The sequence below is a fragment of the Eleutherodactylus coqui genome, chromosome 5 (genome assembly GCF_035609145.1).
Source record: "Eleutherodactylus coqui strain aEleCoq1 chromosome 5, aEleCoq1.hap1, whole genome shotgun sequence".
Classification (NCBI taxonomy): domain Eukaryota; kingdom Metazoa; phylum Chordata; class Amphibia; order Anura; family Eleutherodactylidae; genus Eleutherodactylus; species Eleutherodactylus coqui.
This window is the reverse complement of record NC_089841.1, coordinates 247,111,411-247,134,862: the sequence shown is the minus strand read 5'-3', so window position 1 is coordinate 247,134,862 and position 23,452 is coordinate 247,111,411. Positions and strand designations below refer to the sequence as shown.

Sequence of the window (23,452 nt, the reverse complement as noted above, 5' to 3'; positions counted from 1 at the left end):
CATTTGTCCCAGTCGCTCATTTCGGTCACTTAGGTCAATGTTGAAGAAACCTGTAGCCCCTGTATTTTATTAGATTACAGCAACTAGAGTTGGGGTACAGTGCGCGAAAAATGGTAATGAAGTGGTTGGGTATGCCGTAGGATTAGATGATCCTCCATTGGACGTCTCCGTGTCAAATGCTTTGTTTGAATAAACAAAACTCCCTCACAGTTTCTGCTGGAACTCCAAGGTTCTGTTCAATATGGTTCGAAGTGCGAATATCTATTCAACACATGACCACCCTTTCCGGAATCCTGCTGGCTCCAACATAGTTGCCCTTAGCCGCTCTTGAAAGATGAGGTAACAGGCCCTTATAGAATACCTTGCTTGGGATAGATAGATGTAGGATACCACACATCAGTTGTTACAGCTTGAAAAGTCGCCCTTTACAAACAAAGACATGACTATCATGATCCCGAATGCGCCACATGCATCTGAAGCATAGAAAGCGACCACACGTGTCAACCGACCACTTGATGTCTTCCAACAGTGATTCCTTTATTGCCTGTTTAAGGTCACTTAACATGATTGGATTACCAATTAAGAAATCTACCGCCACTCTAGTACACAGCCACTCCATTCATGAGTCATCGAAGACCGACTTTTGCTGGACACATTCTATACCTTCCTGAGACAAGACCCGCTAATTCATGACAAAAAATAAAAAGCGTTGGCCGGAAAGGCAAAAGATCACCTGGGGGTGTACTTTACAGAGGACTTGTGAAATTTAATGGGATGTTGCCAAAACTGCTATTCTTTTGGCAACCAGTTCTCCGGAAGGGCCTAAGTAAGTCTAAGTATGTCCGTACATTGTACATCAGACTTAGTTTTAGTTTTTGGGTTAATGTACTCGTGTATCCGACAGCCATCCGTTTTTAAATGCATGTGAAAAAAAGGAAGGTGGCCCAATTGATGTCATTTAAAACCCACTTTGGAGTCCCCGGGTGCATGAAAACACATGGAGCACCCGTTGCATGCAATGTAAGTGGATTTTGTTTTTATTTATGGACAATCTGGGTCCAAGAATCGCCCCAGAATAGGACAAGCTGCAATTTTTGTTTTTTTATTTATTTTTTTATATGGATAATTGGTGCACAAAAAAATTTCTGGCATTTTCAAACGCGAATGGAACTCAGCGTTAGCCCTTTCCAATCCAATTTGTATCCTGGTTTTTCTAGGGGGCTTACTCTTTTTCTGCTTTATACAACGGCGTTATATGCTGGTAAAGCCAGTACTGCATGAGGTGACAGGTTGGACAGGCTCCAACAGCAGAGATGCTGGCAATATACAGTAAGAGAACCCCGACGGACGTCTTCCAACATCGGAGCTGTACAGCCTTAAATCATAATGTCTTCAGAGGTCAGACAGTGGATTGGAAAGGGTTAAAGGGGTATTCCAGTGATTTGAAGTGAAAGTTATAAGCTTCATAAGGGGATAACATGTACTTTTGCAGCATAATATCACTTGTTTTACCAAGCTGCACAGATCTGGCTTTCCTGGTGTTCTTCCCCTGCTTAGTCCTCTATTGGAATCCAGTGGTGACGTCCGGTACGCTCCGCTGCTTTACTGGTCAGGCACACTCAGTGGCAGGAAGTGGCTCCCTCCATTTCCCATCGCCCCCCCGCAATGTGATCCCTTTAATGTTGTCAGCAAGCAACCAGCTTACTACAGTTTGCTTTGCATCTGTGTCGACTAGAAAGTAGTCCGCTGTTTTTAAAATTAGGCGCTCACACTAAGGGAACGCCGGGGAAGGTAAGTATAACAGAACTCAGTCGCTTTAAGTGCATTTTAACCCCTTAGGCCTTATGCCCACGGACGGTTTTGCGCGGCGGACATCCGCGTCGTTGTCCTGCAGCTATTAGGCTCTATTGAACCTAATACCTCGCTTTTCACGCTGCGGAATTCTACAGTGTGAAAGAAACCACGGCATGCTCTATTTGCTGCAGGACTACACGCGGCCAGGTTCCATTGTAGTCAATGACTCTGCCAGCAATATTCCGTTGGCGGAGTCCGTCACGGACGAGGGCATGAGGCCTTAGTGACGTAACTAATTTTAGCCTTAAGAGGCAGTAAATTGTTTCCCCTTTTGTCCTCCCGGCTGTCGTAGCTTTTCCTTTTTTGCTTCAGTGTATCTGTATGACACCTTGTATCTTGTGGGATGAGTTAGAGCTTTTATAGGCAACTTCAAGTACATATAATGCATTGAATGACTTTTTTTTTGTTGCTGCTAAGCAGTGGAAATCGGCTATTTCACCCAAAATTTTTGTAATTTATTTTTATGGCGCACAGTGTGGTATATTTATATGATCCTTATTCTACAGGTGATCACATTTATGGCTATACCAAATTTATACAGGTCTTATGTTTTACCACTTTTGTACAATGTAAACATTTTTTTCATAACACATAAAAAAAAGTTTTTTTTATCTGGCGGCACATTCCAGGACCAGAGCATTTATATTTTCCGGTTGACAGAGCTGTATCAGGCCTGTTTTTTGTGGGACAACTTGTAGTTTTTATTGATACCATTTTGAGGTCTATACGATTTTTACATTTTTTAAATCCTTGTTTAGGGGTAATGAGATGATCAGAAAACTGCAATTTTTTATTTTTACGGAATTTACCATGCTGGATAAATGATATATTTTATAGTGCGGGGTGTTATGGAAGTGATGATATAAAATATATGTAGGGTTTGTTTCAAAGTTTAAAGCCTTGTGAAAAACGGAAAAATGTTTAAAAAACAATTCAGTAAAAACATTTAGATGCTGCGGTCAGCAATGAATGCAGCATCTACTGGGTGTAACGATGTAGAGGAGTGTTTAGATGAGCAAGTCCTCATCATTTCACTACTTTTCTGCAGAAAACCCTATATATGACAATCAGAGAGCAAATATACTCTTTGATTGATGCGGTAATGGCATGGCCAAAAATTTACTGCCCATAAAAGTCTATAGAGAAGGGAGAGGAGGAGAGCAGATGAGATAAGTTAGAGACGCAGAGACCCAAACACACAGCTGCTGCAGCAGTTACAGGAATTGTTTTACTGTCTGTCAGCTATTGGAAACACATCTACAAGGCTCAGTAATTCTCTATAATATGTATCATCCTGCGGCGCTGTGTATGAGAGTGATAGGGGAGCAGAATCTCCTCTTCTCTGTGTGCTGTGTATAGGAGACGTCATAACAGTCTGTCTCCACCTACCAGCTCTTGGAAAACTGAGAGTTAGAGAAAGGAAATAGGGGAACGACCAGATACAAGTTATACAATGTCCATAAATAGTGTTTTTCTATATGTACATACACACAAGAACTTATTCTAACAAGTTATCTGAAGCGACAGGTACTCTTTGAACCAGGATCATTGGTAAATGGTTTAGTGGGTCTTGCAGATTGTACGATCCCTGAAATAGCCACGGAAACCCAACACCCATGAGGTTCTCCCAATGTAATTCAAGATGCTCCATTACAGTGATATTTATTTTTGCATGTTTTTTTCTTTGTTGTGTTCTTTCATATTGATACTGATATACATTGTTTTATTTCTTTAGCGGGCATCTGACGAGCTTCTCCTTTCTGGTATCGCTAACGGTCCTCTTACCATGAGCCATTCCACTCCAGCTACAGGTACAGTGAGAGTCTTTGACAGTCAGCATGCTACGCTTTGCTGGACTCTCATACAGTATTTTCTTAATGCAATTTATGCAAATTTTTGTTCGTGTCAACGAATGTTTCAGATGAGAGACTTTCCATTGCGCATACAGTAAATAAGCTAAAACCTATACCATCAGAAAAGGCCGACTACCTGCATTCATAATGTATATCCTGCCTGACCTGTCTATTATTCTGACTTGCTTCAATGAGAATATATATATATTTATCTGCTTATCTAATATTTCCATGTATAACAGTACTATACGTTATCTACCATCTAACATTCCAATATCCAGGGCTGATTTTTGAGTAAGTCCGATCTGTGCTGGAACGTCTATTCGGAGGTTCCGTTGCAGATTCGGCACAAAATACCGGAAGAAATAGTGTTGCACACAGCGCTTATTCTTCCGGTAAAAGTCTGGGCTGCTGAGCGGAAACTGAATGACCCCAATTATACTCAGTTGGGTGCATTTGTCTTTTTTTGGTTCTATCAGAAGACTGATCCATTCGGCCGTGGGGATTCCCCTAAAGCTGGTTTTAAGGGGATTTGGGGATCAGTCTAAATACATTAATGGGTTAAAGGGATTTACACTTAATGTTCTGGGGTCTATGGTCCTTAAGGGATTAGCACCCAATATCGCTTTGGGTCTAGCATGGTTTAGGCGTTAATACCTGCAATGGCTATGTAGAAGGTAGAGATCAGTGCATGAAAGAATAAGCCATTACGCCCGGAACAGCTCTATAGTTGTGTGCATTGTGGCTAACAGGGGATTAGTCACACTCAAATTGCCATCTCTTCCTCATTAGATGGAGGTGGTGCGTCCGCAGAAACTCGGTCCCCAAAAGCTCTACCGGTTTAATTGCTTTTAGGTTTTCACCCTGTTCAACGCTTTCCATGATGCACGAAAATAAGACCTGGCCTTCTGGCCTCTATCTAAACATTAGCAGTGTCCTTCACTACAAATAGGCCCAATACCAAAACTTCACAGCTCATCCCACAGTCCATTACCACGTCTTAACTCGTCATATCACATCAGACTTTGGAGTTGTACTGAGAGCCCAGGAGCCAGAAACTCAGGGGGAGCCACAAACTAGCAGCTCAAGAGGCACACCTCCCAGGGGCCTCTTAATTAACCAGCAGAGGCACCCTTTCCCTGCCAGATACTTTCATTGAGCCCTCTAGTGACCATTTCCAGCATTGTACTGCTACAGTATCAAATATGTGACGATGAAACCTAGACTGATTACTTTCAGATATATGGTGCAAACTTGCCCCTAAGGGCTTTCTGTAACGGTACGCTGTAACACATGACTTCTGACTTATCGGTCTTATTTAGGAGTTGATGACTTTGGCCTATAGGGAATAGATGACTACACACTAGTCCATCTCTTACCAAGGTCCTTCTCCCCTGATTATTGTGGTGGGTTAGCATGCTCTAGAGAGCTTCCTGGTTGTTCCAGACTTCTTGAATTAAAAGGATAAACCTTTTCAGTGCAGCAGAAAATTTTTGTAGCCTTCTCCAGATCTGTGCCCCACACAATCCAGTCTCTGAGCTTTACAGTTCTTTCCCCCTCATGACTTGGGTTTGGCTCTGATATACATTGTGAGCTTTGAGACCTTATATAAGCAGGGGCGTGTGTTTTAAAATGATGTCCAATCAACTGAATTCCCTTCAGGTGACTCCAGTCAAAGTGTAGGAACCTCTCTAAGATGACCAAGAGAAATGTGAGGCACCCAGAGCTCAATTTCAAGTGTCGTACCAAAATACTTATTTTAATGCAAAATGTTTGTAATTTTTAAAAAAGTTGAAAAACTAAGATCTCAAGCCTTATGTTTTCATTTATTATTATAGGGTATTTAGTCCAGAATGATGGGGAAAACTTGTTATGTTGTTGCCTGGTTCAAATTTAGAACAAAATCAAGATATATCAAAATTTTAAAAAAGTGACAGGGGCTGAAGCCTTTCTGGGCCCCCTGTATTTAATGGTTGGTTCCAGCATGCACTGCATCTTGGAAGACGCGGTGTATATTCCGCCATGAAGGTCCATTAATGTTTCTTTAGTCGCCCTGATAAGATTTTCTGTGTGCTCCTGTATTTATAGACAGACTAAGGCCGGGCTCACATGACCGGATCTTACAGCATGCAGACTACGAGATATACACACGCGGCACGCAGTCATTACACAACGACATTGTGTACCGGCTGCGTGCCGACTTTCGCCATGTACTGTCTTGGCATGTATGGGCATGTAATATGCACCAAGATAGAACATATGATTTTTCTTGTGCGCACAATTCGTTTGAGTGGTAACATGGCCACCTATCAGAATTTGGTATACTGTATTCCCTGTGCAAAACACGCACATGGAATACGCTATACTAACACGCTCGTGTGAGCCCGGCCTAAGGCTGTGTTCATATTGTGCTATTACTACATGTTTGAGCATCTACACAGTAGCGTGTACGCCAGTTTCGACGGAAGTCAATTAGTCAGAAATGGACCAAAAATAATAGATGTTAAAACAGGGTTGAATAGTGTAGTAAACGATGCTCTATGACACAATGAACTATCGCTGAAATCAGATCATATCAGAAATATTAAATCTACTCTTTATTAGGGATCCATGTAATTACAAACCACTATAAACCAGAAAAGGTAATAGTGATATAGAATCCGTGGATCCAGAAAAATATCTAGTTACTAGGCTTACCCTACAATACCCTGGATAATGTATCCCCGATAATAGAGTATCCTATGGAGCCCTAATATACCCTTATTAGAGAATATTAAACTGTATCAAAACTATTTCTTATTGCAGGAAAACGGCATCCCTTGCTCAAATGGTTGACTTGTGATGGAACCAAATGCAGCCCACCACCCATTGACAATAATAAGGGTCCATTCAATTTTTGACCAGCTGTCTGGCATTTTGCCAGAATTTATAGTACAAATTGGCACGGCTTGCTGCACTATTTTGTCCTGTTTTCTAGTGGAAATTGGCAACAGAGGTTCCCAAGCACAATCTGCAGCACTGATGTGAACGAGCCCTTAGTATTTAAGTTGGTGCTATGTTAAATGCAATATTGACATGCTCCATTGATACTGTGGGTCAAGAGAGGTCTCGTCTCTCCTTAAGGAGAACACCCAAAAAGTGTGTGGAGACTACTTAGGGGGTGAGTGGGTCAGGAGATGGCATCCCTAGGAGAGCACCCAGAAGAGTTGTGAGAAGACACCTGAAAAGTGAGTGAGGAGACTTATGAGGCCATGCACGCTCCTCTGGGTAATTTATGCAAATAAGGTAGATGGAATAATACCTCTACAGCGCTACCTATTGGATGGCAGCATTCCTTCGAATCAATGTACGACTTTTTAACAAATCTGTAAAACAAAGATTGGAAATAGGAAACCAAGCCAGAAAACCATACACAGACAGCTGTTTCGGGGTGTTTGCCCCTAATCAGTCTCCAGTAGGTTTCTGGCTTGGCTAGTGAGAGGCATGGGATGGGGGTCAAGATGGGTGTCGTGTCTCCTTAAGGAGAGCACCCAAAAAGTGTGTGATACTCTTGTATGCTGAAATGTGACTTCTACCTATATTATGGCTTATTGCCTTTTATGAGTCTTTAATAAAGATTATGTTTCAATAATTCTGATATGATTAGATATCTGTGATATATACTCAATACAATGGTATAAGTAAAAAAAAAAATAAAAAAATGGACAACTGAGACGGATGCCACTGCATGACCTCCATCAGAGGTATCCGTTCATTTCATATATCCTAGCATATATCTTAAACTGCAGCCATAACTGCACTGTGAGCATTGTCTTAAGCAGTTGCCTGGTTTGGAAAGATCCCCTCGGCATTGTGTGTGGGGAATGAGGACACGGTAGTCTGTTACTGGAGCAGAAAAGTGGAATCCCTTGGCCAAACGGATTTGTCTTATGACGGAAGTGAACGGCGCCAAACGGACTTCATTGGCTTTAATGCTGTCCGTTTGGTCTTCGTTTCGCTGCCTCGCATTTTTACTGGCCTTCATGCAGGACTTGTTCTTCCGGCACTTGTGTCGGATCTGCGACAAACAAAGATTCCAGCGCAGATGTGATCATAGCCGAAGTTGTTTTTCTTGAAGCAACACCCTGGAGATAATAGTGAATTACACTGAGGGAAGTGGGTGCCGGCTTTTGGCTGTACCTAATGGAAGGCTCTACGTTGGGGACCCCTCGTGCTACTTCTATAAAATAACCAGTAACATTGTGATTATACAAAATTACAATAAACTAAGAGAATCCCCCACCCTTTTTATTTGCTGCTTAGTGTAGTATTTGCGGTATTTAAAGTGAACGTCTGATTTGTGGTCCCTTGTAAAGTTTTATAGCCTAATGCAATGTTATTAGAGAGAATCCTCACATTCCAAGCAGAAGCTTCACATTGATGAGTGTTACAGATACGGATCTCTTGCTGATAATAGATTTTTTTTCTCCCTTCTCCCTTCTCTTCAGCTAATGGGAACGATAGCAAGAAATTTAAAGGAGATCGCTCTCCCTGTTCCCCTTCACGTGTTATCCACATTCGCAAGATTCCAAATGATGTTACAGAAGCTGATGTCATTTCATTAGGCGTACCTTTTGGAAAAGTTACCAATCTGTTGATGCTGAAAAGTAAAAGCCAGGTACTGGAGCAATCTCTTCTGTTTTCTTCTTCTAATCATTTAGGTATTAGGCCGGTCTCATACAAGTGTGTTGTCATTGCGTGTTGCGCATGCAATCTTCCCGTACGCTATACGCAATGCTTATAGTCCATTTATTTCTATTGGACCAATCACACCTGCGATTTAAAAAAGTTATTTTTTTTTGCTCCTACTACTCCCGCCATGCACTATCTTCGCACATATTACATGCACATACATGCCCAGATAGTGTATGGTGATTGGCGGCCTGCAGCAAGTAGTCTTGTCATTGCGTACTTGCTGAGATACGCACGCTGCACACCTGCACACATGTTTGTATGAGGCCGCTCTTAAAAGATTGCAATATTAGTACATAATGTAAAACTATAAGAAGAAAAAGCAATTATAAGGAACCGGTCGGATTTTTATGTTGGTCGAACCAGAGGCAGCATGACATCTCGACAGGCAGCAACGTTGCAGACATCCATGTTTTACTCTGGTATTTCTGAATAAACATATGCTGAAAAGCCACTGGAAACTGGGAAAACGGTCATCTGGGGAGGTCGCCGCCATCTCTCCATGCCTGGTTCACCTAGACTGACAGAAGTCTACCTCTTTGTGTATAGGGAAATCTCAGCCTAGGGAGTGATACAACCCTTAAGAAATTTGCAAATGTATTCACTAAGCTTCAACGATCTTGTATTTTTTTTTTGTCTTGCATCAGTCTGAATCATTTCTGTCAGCTTGTAAGGTGGAAAAACACCGGATGTTTGTTGGGAGAACTTAATATCATAACTAGATCTTTTCAGTGTTCTTCATCAGGAACCTCATGGCTTCTTCATTAGGAACCTCATGGCTTCTTCATTAGGAACCTCATGGCTTCTTCATTAGGAACCTCATGGCTTCTTCATTAGGAACCCCATGGCTTCTTCATTAGGAACCTCATGGCTTCTTCATTAGGAACCTCATAGCTTCTTCATTAGGAACCCCATGGCTTCTTCATTAGGAACCCCATGGCTTCTTCATTAGGACCCCCATGGCTTCTTCATTAGGAACCCCATGGCTTCTTCATTAGGAACCCCATGGCTTCTTCATTAGGAACCCCATGGCTTCTTCATTAGGAACTCCATGGCTTCTTCATTAGGAACTCCATGGCTTCTTCATGAGGAACTCCATGGCTTCTTCATGAGGAACTCCATGGCTTCTTCATGAGGAACTCCATGGCTTCTTCATGAGGAACTCCATGGCTTCTTCATGAGGAACTCCATGGCTTCTTCATGAGGAACTCCATGGCTTCTTCATGAGGAACTCCATGGCTTCTTCATGAGGAACTCCATGGCTTCTTCATGAGGAACTCCATGGCTTCTTCATGAGGAACTCCATGGCTTCTTCATGAGGAACTCCATGGCTTCTTCATGAGGAACTCCATGGCTTCTTCATGAGGAACTCCATGGCTTCTTCATTAGGAACTGCATGGCTTCTTCATTAGGAACCTCATGGCTTCTTCATTAGGAACTCCATTATCCAGTCATAAGGGACAAAAAGTTTGATAGTTACTCCTTTCTTGCTCCATTGTTTCCATCAAGTTTTTATATTACCGTTTCTTGCTGATGAAATGTTGGCGATGGTTATTTTGTTTCCATATGTTAATATATACAATCTGAATATAAGAAAAAGTAATCTTGCAGTTTCACATTGGCCAGGGACCCCTCACCATAGCAGTCATCTCCATCGCACAGGAAGTACTACAATGAATGGAGCACCTGTATATAAATAACAGAAGATGATGATATTGATGCGTGATGAGCGCAGAGGACACAAACAAAACTCTCTCATAGAGGTCAATGAGTCTATCGGCTAAGGTTGTCTATATCCATGCAGCTGTTGTAAAGCAGATCTATGAAGTGCTGCTCACAGATCATCACAGCAGCCCTCATAATCATTGATATATAATAAAAAGATACTAATTCTGTCAGTAAAGCATATATATATATATATAGGGTTAATTAGTAAAAGTATAGGAAAGGACACACCTTCCCTTTAAATGGCAATAAGCGTGTGAGAACTCCATAAAAGTGTATGGTCCCTACATGTACAAGCTGCTCGCTTTCAAGGGATTATGTAGGCGGTCAGATAGAATCTCCAGCCTTCTATCTAAGCACATGTTAACCTTGAAGGGCTTTTCCCAGAAATGACATTTATGAGCATAGGATGGTGAAAATGCCTGATAACTGGGAGGTCCACTTCTAGGATCTCATTAATCAAAAGGTCGGGGTCCTAATCTCGTCATTGCATGACCGTATTAAAGATGAGTTTGAATGCAGTAGAGTACAATGTAGTCCCATAGACCATGCATGGACTGGCAGAAGATTAAATCTCATTTGTGGGAGAAGCCCCTTGAAACTTTGAATGCTGGTTAGTGCAACATGTCCTTCCAATATTATAGTCTAAGTACTATCGTGGTGTCTCTCAGACACCTGACAATCTTTGTTTCCTGGTAAGAAACCCCATTAATAGCACTTAAGGGTCAATGTAACTTGTTTTAAGTAATCGTCATCTTATCATAGAATGGTAGAATAAAGGCCCTTTTACACGTAATATCCTTCAAACAGCTAAAAGTGAACAATAATCATTACGTGTAAAAGCGGGCAGTCGTGCGCTCATAGTTTACTTGTCCTCAGCTGCGGGTGTTTAGTCGGCATTAAAAACCATCATTCGGCCACTCAAAAGACGTTTCATTTGAAAGGAATTCTCTCACTGACTAAGGAAGAGTAGAGGAGGATAATTACCCCATGTGATCTAGACTCTATGCTTCTCTTAATACATTCCAGAATTGTGTTTGCCTTTTTTTTTACTGCTGCATCACTCTGTTGACTCATGTTCAGTCTATGATCTATTAGTATACCAAAGTCTTTTTCCCATGTGCTGCTTAGCTCAATTCCTCCCATTCTGTATGCACTTTTTTTCATCATTCTGTTTATTTAAAGAGGGCAATAAACCTCTTCATTCTGCTCACTACCAAATTGCCCCCCGCCCCATTCAAATGCGCCCTATGGAACTCCCAATTCGCATGCAACATACTACCAACTATCCACGACCTCTTCACCACCAAACATTTCAACCTGCTCGCCCTCACTAAAAACCTGGATACAGCAGTCTGATTCTACCCCTCCCGCTGCATTGTCCTTTGATGGCCTGCAGTTCTCCCACAACCCCAGATCGGACGACAGGCACGGTGGAGGAGTAGGTGTCATACTCTCACTGAACTGTTCCTTCCAGGTGATTTCCTCATCTCCCTCGCTCACCTTTCAATCATTCGAAGTCCACACCCTAAGACTCTTCCACCTACTGTCCCTGCGTGTCGCAGTTATTTATCGGCCCCCAGGTCCCCCCCACCTCTTCCTAGACCACTTTGCAGCCTGGCTCCCCCTTTTCCTATTCTGTGATCTCCCAATGGTCATCTTTGAAAATTTCAAAATCCCTACTAACGACCCCAGCTCCTCATCTGCCTCCCGTTTTTTACCGCTTACCTCCTCCCTCTGCCTATCACAAATCTCTGACTCCCCCACTCACAGAGATGGCAACACTCTCGATTTTAATCTTACTCAGTCTCTGCTCTGCCTCTCACTTTAGTAACTCCCCCCTTCCACTCTCAGATCACAACCTCCACTCTTTCTCCATTATGCACCCTAGCATCTCCCGTGACCCTCCTATCTATCGCACCTCTAGGAACCTCCAGTCCGTTCTCAGCCAACAGTTCGCCGAGACTATTCAGTCCTTCCTGTCCCCTGTCTCTCTCCTCTCTTGCCCTAACCTGGCACCCGAACCCTACCACACCACCCTCAGCCATGCCCTGGATGAAGCGGCACCGCCCGTGACCTGAGCTGTCAACCGCAGACCACGGCAACCTTGGCTCAAGTCCCAAACACACTTCATCCAGCAAAGCTCTAGGTGCGCCAAGTGGCTGTGGAGAAAATCAAAGCCGCCTGCAGACTTCTTCCACTTCAAATTAATGCTTAAAACTTATAGCTCTTCACCATGCCAAACAAGTTTAATTTGCCTCCCTTGTCTCCTCACTATCCCACAACCCCAAATGACTCTTCGACACCTTCCACTCCATCCTGACCCCTAAGAACAGGCCTCCATGACGGATCTGACTGCTATTTCAAAGAAAAAATCAACATCTGAAAAGAAATATCCGAAAACTGCACGGCTAGCCCCGATCCCAGTCTCTTCAGCACTGCATCCAGCACTTACTCCCTTTCTATGTTCTAACCAACGACAGAGGAAGAAGTCTCCAGACTGCTTTCCACTGCCCGCCCCACCACCTGCACTAGCGACCCTCTCACGTCCTCCATTCCCTTTCCTCAGCTCTCATTACCCACCTCCCCATAATCTGCAACCTCTCCCTAACCTCTGGCACCTTCCCCTCCTCATTTAAATACTCATCATATCCCCGCTGTTTAAAAAACCAACCCTTGATCTGACCGCTGCCGCCAACTACCGACCCGTCTCAAACCTCCCCTTCAACTCCAAATTACTAGAACGCCTGTTTTATTCCCGCCTTACGCTTTCTCTCTGACAACTCTCTTCTTGACCCCCTCCAGTCTGGTTTCCGCTCTCTACACTTGACCGAAACTGCCCTTACAAAAGTATCAAATGACCTGATGACGGCAAAGTCGAGAGGCAACTACTACTAATCCTCCTTGACCCCTCTGCTGTATTTTACACTGTCGACCATGACCCCCTTCTCACTATGCTCCGCTCTATTAGCTTTAAGGAAACTGCTCTCTCTTGGTTCTCCTCCTACCTTTCTGACCACTCTTTTAGTGTCTCTTTCGCTGGCTCGATCTCCTCTCCACTTCCTCTTGCTGTCGGGTACCCCAGGGCTTGGTCCTTGGTCCCCTTCTCTATCTACCCAGCCTCAATTGGTCAAACCATCCTCAAATTCGGCCTCCAATACCATCTCTACGCTGACGACACCCAAATATACACTTCTTCCCGTGAAATATCTGAGCCATTTCCTCCAAAATATCACCGACTGTATGTCCGCTGTCTCTAATACTATGTCCTCCCTTTTTCTCAAACTTAACCTCTCTAAAACTGACCTTCTTGTCTTTCCACCTTCCAACCGCCCTCCCCTCAACATCTCCATTACAGTGTCTGGCATCATCATAACCCCCAGAGAGCATGCCCGCTGCCTTGGGGTCACACTGGACTCTGACCTCTCCTTTACCCCCACATCCAATCTCTGGCCCAAACATGCCACATTAAAATCCGGTCGTTCCCCACCATGGACACGCTTAAGACACTCGTGGTCGCCCTCATCTACTCTTGACTCGACTACTGCAACTCGCTATTCATTGGCCTTCCCCGCACCAGACTCACTCTAATCCATACTAAATGCGGTAGCTAGGCTCATTTTTCTATCCAGCCGTTACTCAGACGCCTCTGCACCATGCCATTTCACTTCATTGGCTGCCCATCCACTGCAGAACTAAACCTAAACTCCTCACCCACAAAGTTCACCATGGCGCCGTGCCATCGTACATCGCCTCCCTCCTGTCCGTAGACCACCCAGCATGCACACTCTGATCTGCTAACACACTCAGATTAAACACCCCTCTAATACGAACATCACATGCTCGCCTACAGGACTTCACCAGAGCAGCACCCATCCTCTGGAATGCTCTACCCCATTTTTCTATCCAGCCGTTACTCAGACGCCTCTGCACCATGCCATTTCAGTGCATTGGCTGCCCATCCACTGCAGAACTAAACCTAAACTCCTCACCCACAAAGTTCACCATGGCGCCGTGCCATCGTACATCGCCTCCCTCCTGTCCGTAGACCACCCAGCACGCACACTCTGATCTGCTAACACACTCAGATTAAACACCCCTCTAATACGAACATCACATGCTCGCCTACAGGACTTCACCAGAGCAGCACCCATCCTCTGGAATGCTCTACCCTAGAGGTATCCAGATAATTCCCGATGCACAAAATTTCAGATGCGCCTTAAAAACTCACCTCTTCAGGGAGGCATACCAAATTTCCTGACCTAGTCCCCCTGCCCCTCCTTATGGCTTCCCACACCTTTCACCCTGCCTATTGCAGACGACCTCTACCCCTGCACCTCCTCACCACCCCCACCCCATTTGCATCCTAATAACTGATTTCCACATGTAATTCTCGTATTGTCTGTGTTCCCCCTTGCATCACCCCTCCCCCCTTGTACTTCCTGTACCACCCCTACCCCGTTTCTTTCAAACTGATTGTATATCACATGTAATTGTTGTATTGTCTGGGTTCTCCCATGCTTGAAAGCACTGCGGAATAAGTTGGCGCTATACAAATAAAGATTATTATTATTCTGTTAGTCACAGCCTACTGTTCAAATTTGTTTAGATCTTTTTGAATCCTCTCTAGTGTTAGCTATTCCTCTTAGCTTTGTGTTGTTGGCAAACTAGATCAGTTTTCCCTCAGTTCCCTCTTCTAGATCATTTATAACAATGTTGAACAACACTGGGCCTAGGACAGAGCCTTGTGGTCCCCACGTGATACATTCTTCCACTTGGATGTGCAGCCATTTATGACCACTCTTTGAGTAGGATCACTCAGCCAGCTGTGAATCCATCTAAGAGTTGCCTTGTCAATCCCATATTTGGTCATTTTTTCAATAAGTATAGTATGAGATACTTTGTCAAATGCTTTACTAAAGTCAAGATAAACTATATTCACCGCATTTCCCTGATCAACCCAGTTGGTTCAGTGGATTCAATAATTTCAGTGATGCTACGGTACCAGCAAACGCTCAAGCCCATTCATTAATATTGGGGCTTGAAATCTGGCAAAGCGACTGCATATCACATTTACCTAGGGCTATGTTAAGGGGCCGGCAGAAACATATGCATTCTGTATCCTCCATATACCCCGATACTTACTATATATGCCCTCTGCTCTTATAGTCACCATGAAGCCCAATACACACTATAGACTGCGAATCCTCACCTCCTGCATATACCATATAACCTAAATCTTACTGTACACCCACTTTTTTTTCTTTTGGAAGACCAGTCCCTACTTTTAAGCCAAATCCTTCTTTGTCCTAGATGTACATTAATTATATTGCTTCAGGAATCTGTTTCCGTTCCTAACCGTATAATAGACCCCATCTCATATAGGTCATCGTCTGGTGTAGTTGTGCCATGATTAGAAATGATCCCCTATACATAGGATAGGGAATATCTTGCAAATTGGTGTGATTCTGACTGGTGGGAGCCCCATTAATCTTAAGAATGGGGTCCTGTTGTGTCTTGAAATGTGAATGGTTGCCGTCGCAAATGCAGATTGCAGCTCCATTTAGCATCACCAAGACAGCCAGAGATAGCCGAGTGCTTGAACTCCATCTTTAGTGGTCCCATTTAAGTGAATGCAGCAGGGGCTCATATGTGACTGCTGCTGCCCACACTGCAGAACATACTGGGGCCCTGTATTTGGGGTTGGTTGGTGTCCCAGCAGTTGGGCAACAACTGATCTGTAAGTTACTCTTTATCTACAGGATAGGGAATGATTTACAATCGTGGCATGATCCCTTTACGATGCATGGAATTCTAGTCCGTGTGAATACAAGTTCTGTCCCTGTCTGAGACGGGCAGAACTCATACGGAAAACGGGCGCATACATTTGAATGAGTTTTTTTCCTCGGACCGATTACCTGTGTTTGAAAAATCGCAGCATGTCCAATTTTTGTGCAAATTTCTCATGAGAATTGGGCATGCAATGTGCCATGTCCCGTCCATATGCTATGCGATTTAAAGGGGTTGTCCCGCGAAAGAAAGTGGGGTTCAGCACTTCTGTATGGCCATATTAATGCACTTTGTAATATACATCGTGCATTAATTATGAGCCATACAGAAGTTATTCACTTACCTGTTCCGTTGCTAGCGTCCCCGTCGCCATGGTGCCGTCTAATTTCAGCGTCTAATCGCCCGATTAGACGCGCTTGCGCAGTCCGGTCTTCTCCCTGGTGAATGGGGCAGCTCGTGCCAGAGACCTGGTCCTCCTAGCTCCGCCCCGTCACGTGTGCCGATTGCAGCCAATCAGGAGGCTGGAATCGTCAATGGATCGCACAGAGCCCACGGTGCACCATGGGAGAAGACCTGCGGTGCATCGTGGGTGAAGATCCCGGCGGCCATCTTGGTAAGGTAAGTAAGAAGTCGCCGCAGCGCGGGGATTCGGGTAAGTACTAAACCTTTTTTTTTTTTAACCCATCCCTTGGGTTTGTCTCGCGCCGAACGGGGGGCCTATTGAATAAAAAAAAAACGTTTCGGCGCGGGACAACCCCTTTAAGTTGCTGTCTTACTCTGCAACAAATCGCTTATGTTGAAAGGGGCGAAATTCGCCGTGGAAATCAGCAGCAGGAATTGACGCATTTCAAAATCTGCCCTGAAGATCAATTTCCATGTGGTTTAAAATTCTGCAAAGTATGGATGACGTTTTTTAAAATCCCACCCGCTGCCTTCTGCCCGACCTACCCAGCAAATGTCTATTCAAGCGTACAGATCACTTACTGTCCAAGAAGTAGGGAGGTTTACTGAGGGGGGGTTCTGGGTACATTAACACTTAGAAGGGGCTATGGCACTATTCTACACAGTAGGAAAAAAGGCCTGAAAAGTTGACAAACACACAGATGTGTCCTGGAGCCTGAAGTAATCCTCATGACTTGCACAATCTCCTTGACTCAGTTGCTCTGCCCCACCAGCTGGTTGTGCAACAATGTTCCTTGCCATTGTAATGTAGGACGCCTCGCAGGGCATGTAATGTGCACCCGGTATAGTTGCTCGACCAGCTTTCGGATGTGATTGCACTACTGACGGTGTTTTATATTTCTGGTTTAGGCTTTATTGTATGCGTTTTGTGTTTGCATACATAAAAGCTCTTAAATAATGCACAGATGCTTGTTTGCCACTTCTGGTAATTGGATATGAATGTCACCCTCTCATCTTTCTCCTAGTTATTTAGTGAGGACGGAGACAAGTAGGTTATTGTGTAGTGCATGTTTTATAAGCAGCACTTTTGAAATGCAGATGGCTATTTATACACTCTTTGTCAAACAGTCCGGCCCCTCGAAGAATTTGTCATTTTCCTGCAAAACTCTGTTCCGTCTCAGGCAGATCTGTAAATGATGAGAGTTGTGGTGATTAGATGAACGGTCTTGTCACCGGAGGCCCTAAAAGTGGTTCCCCCCTTGGCCTATAAGTGGCTCTCAGAGGCTCCTTGTATGTAGTGACCTCTTCTCCTGCTTGTGTAGAGCTTGTTGGCCACTAGACGCCTCTAGGAAACAGAGAAGAGATTTCGCCCCATTACCAGAGGGGGCGCATTATTGGGATGTGAGAAGCTGAATGGTTGTATCGACTAATTGTCCCCAATCGGGGCCGTTCTGACCAGACTGTTAGGAGGTGTTGGGACCAGTGGGTGTGTGAGTGCACACAAGGTGACCGGGCTCAGGACCCCCCGATAGACCACCAGTAGAGAGGAGCGTCTGACCAGACTGTTAGGAGGTGTTGGCACCAGTGGATGCGTGAGGGCACACAAGGTGACTGGGCTCAGGACCCCCCGATAGACCACCAGTAGAGAGGAGCGTCTGACCAGACTGTTAGGGGGTATTGGGACCAGTGGATGTGTGAGGGCACACAAGGTGACCGGGCTCAGGACGCCCCCTACAGACCACCAGTAGAGAGGAGCGTCTAACCAGACTGTTAGAGGGTATTGGGACCAGTGGATGTGTGAGGGCACACAAGGTGACCGGGCTCAGGACGCCCCCTACAGACCACCAGTAGAGAGAAGCATCTGACCAGACTGTTGGGGGGTGTTGGGTCAGTGGATGTGTGAGGGCACACAAGGTGACCGGGCTCAGGACACCCCCTACAGACCACCAGTAGAAAGGATTGTCTGATCATCAAACAAGCACAGGCAGCTCCAGCTGTTTTGTTGTCTACTATCCAGAGACAGGGGGCGCCATCGTTACACCCCTATGTCTTTTGGAACTATCTCCAGGTGCATGGCTGAAGGACACTTGGTGTCACAGCGCCCATTATTTGTTTTGCCTTTGATACCCACAGTCACTTCTGTTTGCAGTGGTGTCATGAATGACTAAACTGGACTTGACATTTTGTATCCAAGCTAGAGGCAGTACAACAGGGTACTAGAGCCTCCACGCCCGCTTGTATCACATCTTATATCCAAGCTAGAGGCGGTACAACAAAGTACTAGAGCCTCCATGCTCGCCTGTATCACATCTTGTATCCAAGCTAGAGGTGGTACAACAGGGTACTAGAGCATCCATGCCCGCTTGTATCACATCTTGTATCCAAGCTAGAGGCAGTACAACAGGGTACTAGAGCCTCCACGCCCGCTTGTATCACATCTTATATCCAAGCTAGAGGCGGTACAACAAAGTACTAGAGCCTCCATGCTCGCCTGTATCACATCTTGTATCCAAGCTAGAGGTGGTACAACAGGGTACTAGAGCATCCATGCCCGCTTGTATCACATCTTGTATCCAAGCTAGAGGCAGTACAACAGGGTACTAGAGCCTCCACGCCCGCTTGTATCACATCTTGTATCCAAGCTAGAGGCAGTACAACAGGGTACTAGAGCCTCCATGCCCGCTTGTATCACATCTTGTATCCAAGCTAGAGGCAGTACAACAGGGTACTAGAGCCTTCATGCCCGCTTGTATCACATCTTGTATCCAAGCTAGAGGCGGTACAACAGGGTACTAGAGCCTCAATGCCCACTTGTATAACATCTTGTATCCAAGCTAGAGGCGGTACAACAGGGTACTAGAGCCTCCATGCCCACCCGTATCACATCTTGTATCCAAGCTAGAGACAAGGTGGTACAACAGGGTACTAGAGCCTCCATATCACATCTTGTGCCTCCATACCTGCCCGTATCACATCTTGTGCCTCCATACCTGCGCGTATCACATCTTGTATCCAAGCTAGAGGCGGTACAACACAGTGCTAGAGCCTCCATACCTCCTGTATCATATCTTGTATCCAAGCTAGAGGCGGTACAACAGGGTACTAGAGCCTCCACGCCCGCTTGTATCACATCTTATATCCAAGCTAGAGGCGGTACAACAAAGTACTAGAGCCTCCATGCTCGCCTGTATCACATCTTGTATCCAAGCTAGAGGTGGTACAAAAGGGTACTAGAGCATCCATGCCCGCTTGTATCACATCTTGTATCCAAGCTAGAGGCAGTACAACAGGGTACTAGAGCCTCCACGCCCGCTTGTATCACATCTTGTATCCAAGCTAGAGGCAGTACAACAGGGTACTAGAGCCTCCATGCCCGCTTGTATCACATCTTGTATCCAAGCTAGAGGCAGTACAACAGGGTACTAGAGCCTTCATGCCCGCTTGTATCACATCTTGTATCCAAGCTAGAGGCGGTACAACAGGGTACTAGAGCCTCAATGCCCACTTGTATAACATCTTGTATCCAAGCTAGAGGCGGTACAACAGGGTACTAGAGCCTCCATGCCCACCCGTATCACATCTTGTATCCAAGCTAGAGACAAGGTGGTACAACAGGGTACTAGAGCCTCCATATCACATCTTGTGCCTCCATACCTGCCCGTATCACATCTTGTGCCTCCATACCTGTGCGTATCACATCTTGTATCCAAGCTAGAGGCGGTACAACACAGTGCTAGAGCCTCCATACCTCCTGTATCATATCTTGTATCCAAGCTAGAGGCGGTACAACAGGGTACTAGAGCCTCCCTACAAGGGGTCAGTTTTCCACAATAAATGTTCCTTTTGCGCTGATATTGTAATCACTTACTTATAACAACTTGACAATCACACAATTTTTTTAACTTTTCACAATTCCTAGTGGATGGATTGTGTATTTTACAATGAGTATATATTATATATCTGCATCAGTTTGCAGTTGAGTTGTTGAGTCTGATGCTGACAGGAGGCGCTATAGCCCATTAATGAGATGAATAAATGCTTCTCTCTTTTTGCATGTAGTATTTTAATCAGGAAGCAAAATATATTGGGGCTCGTTCACATCAGCGCTCAGGGGGTCCGGCCGCCTGCTCTGCTCGGGGAGCGTCAAAACTGCACCCTCTGGCCAAATAGATCCGTCTTGTGACTCAAACGGACCCCATTGATTATAATGGGGTCTATTCATTGTCAGCCAGCAGTCCGCAGTTTTATTGAAATTGGCAGTGAAGTAGTGCAGCTTGATTTGCTATTTTGTCCTGTCTGTTTAGTGTAAATTAGTGACTGAGGTTGGAAACAGAACCTCTAATGCTGATGTGAGCGACCCTTAGTGATACAGTATGCTATAGATGGAAGTCATGAATGAAGAGAACGTATATTGTCGGATGAGTTTATTTTCTTATATTTTCTTTCAATTTCAGGCCTTCTTGGAAATGGCTTCTGAAGAAGCAGCTATTACTATGATGAATTACTACACCCCCATCACTCCTCATCTCCGCAGTCAGCCGGTCTACATTCAGTATTCGAACCATAGAGAATTGAAGACTGACAACCTGCCTAATCAGTCGGTATGTGATGTAACAAAATCCTAAATGGTCGTCTACTACTTGGACTAAAGGACCTTTCACATGCCGCAGTTATCGTCTGCCACTGTTTGTCTTTGATCAGAACTTTTATGAAGACCTGAAAATAGTTTTCGGCGTTCTACCCCTTCGTGTAAACTGGTATCTGACAGTCGTTAGCTGAGGAAACGAGGAAGGAGACTCCATAGAAAAAAGACAATTATTGTTACAGAGAAATAGATCCTTTCGGAACTTTTAAAACTTACGATCTCATTGATTGACGCTCTTTTTTTACACACTGTACCTTTCATAAAAGAATCCCACGGCCGTGTTTCACGCCTTCCACTTACAGAATAGCTCTTACAGCTCCTTTATATCTGTTTTTAAATTAATACTAGCAAATGTGGTCAGTAAACTCTGCAGTCTGCCTGGGGACGGTAAATTTCACAGCAAGACGAGCACTATTCTTGCCATCAAAAAATACTGGTAAACCTAATGAGAACCCATGGGCCTCCTTAAAGGGGGTTTCCAGGCAGCGCCCGCTGTCAGATACATTGGGGTGAAAGAAGGAGCTGCTACTCCTACCCCTGTCTAGCGGCCGGCGCTCATAATTGCAGGCGCAATCAGTGGAACTCCAGCCTGCTATTACAAGCATCGGCCACTACGCAGGAGGCGGAGCAGCAACTTCCGCTCCAACCCCAGTGTATCCTGGCACTGACAGCTGGCATTGCCTGGAAAACCCCTTTAATGCTAATATGCTTAGACCCTAATTGAGAAATATGCTGTTCATTAAAAAGGATTGGGCCTAGATTTTACACTCATCCCTTTACCCGCAGAAAGGTCAAGTACAGCGCTCCGCTATTACTGGCAGTCACATGCAGGTGATTGGAGCAACAGCCCACCCGCTTGGCTGTTGCTCCATTCATATAGGCGGTTCAGTGATGAGACCCACACCGATCAGGCACCTATCCCCTGTTTTGTGGGTGGAGCCATTCAACCACAGGGGTTTTCCTTTCCTGCTGCTCGATTGGAGCAGGAAAGTGGAACCCTGGGCGCGGATGTGAGACCATATATATAATAGCCCAAGTGCGGGATTTTTTATTTTAATTGCATTAATCTAAATTCCAAAATTCTGTGCTAATTACCTTAATAAAATCTCTTTATTTGGAGCTTTAGGCCGCATTCAGTTATGGCAGATTGTTGCAGACTTTCAATGCATAACGTGCAGCAGAATAGAAGTAAATAGGGATTTCATAACCCCATCCATCCAGCGCGGACTGTTACCGATTTTCATGTCTGCAGTATGCCTGCTGTTTTACGGATCGTTGCTGCGGCCAAATTCACTGCAAACACCAAATATAACCAAATTTTGCCATGGATTAGCATCAGAATCCTCGCTTTTTGGCTGCATTCACACTGTACATTTTCCGTACTGTACGCAGTACGCACCAGCGACTGCATCCACCAGATGAAAGGCAGAGAGGGTCCTTTGGCCCCCGATGGGACTGACTTTACGTCCGTGTACTTTTCTATATTGTTTGAAAAAAAGTTTACTTTCAACTGCAAAAGATCACATTACAATATACGTACAAGGAAACTACAAAGCTCGTCTGTAGGAGGCAAGTGGAGGCACTCGGCTTTAGGGTCCTTGTACACGGGCTGATAAGGGTTCAGATTGCTGAGATCCAGCGAAAAACGGAACGGTTATTGCGCAGTGTAAATAAATGCAGCAACTGAACTGTCCGTCCAGTCTATGCATGCATAAAAACTGAAAAATGATGGACCCGTCTATAAACGACTGCCTGTTTAATATGAATGGAGGCGCGTGGCTGCAACAATCCCCAGCCCGCTCCGCCTCCATTCAATGAGTGATGATCGTTTCTGAGTAAAAGTATAGGAACAATCCTCACCGAGACGGCTGTCGGGCGCTCTGCACCAAACAGTTCGTTCCATGTAAGGGGGTCCCTTAGAGCCCCCTTGTGATTTTCTCCTATTTCTACTCAACTTAAAATTTTTTTTTAAGTTTTACACAATACAAAAACTATTGGAGATGTGGTTGCACCCGGGCCCAGGAGCCTTAGGGGGCCCTTAAAGCCTCTCTTCTCATATACGCCGCCCAGTACTATGAATAAAGCATTATATTTGGGGGCCCTGTTACAGGTTTTGCATTGGGGCCCAGAAGCTTTAAGTTACGCCTCTGCGTTAAGGGGTTAAAAGAAGTTGGGGGGCCCTAAGATAAACTTTTGCACCCGGGCCCACGAGCCTTTAGCTACTCCCCTGGATAGATCGATAGAAAATTTTTAAAAAAGATATGAATTTTGAAAGTTGGGAATGAAAAAAGGCAAAAAAGAAAAACTGGAAAAAAAAAGATCAGGTCTTGAAGGGGTTAAGGAAGCACATGCCTTTTTAAAGGTAGCAGCTCCTCTTACACAGTAGCTGCTGGTAAGTGCCGGTCCCTCAACCAGCAGCTCTAACGCCACCCCCTCTGTGAAGCTACTGGAT

The 23,452-nt window shown here is 44.7% G+C and overlaps 1 protein-coding gene across 5 annotated transcripts in view; it reads left to right on the top strand.

The window, feature by feature from the left end:
• Positions 1-23,452, top strand: part of PTBP3 (polypyrimidine tract binding protein 3) — a 140,087-nt gene that overhangs the window by 88,650 nt on the left and 27,985 nt on the right. For all 5 annotated transcript variants that reach the window (XM_066604431.1, XM_066604433.1, XM_066604432.1 and 2 more), the window contains exons 2-4: positions 3,590-3,665; positions 8,195-8,364; positions 20,810-20,956. In XM_066604431.1, the coding sequence (XP_066460528.1) occupies positions 3,590-3,665; positions 8,195-8,364; positions 20,810-20,956 (393 nt within the window). The remainder of the gene's footprint in view (positions 1-3,589; positions 3,666-8,194; positions 8,365-20,809; positions 20,957-23,452) is intronic.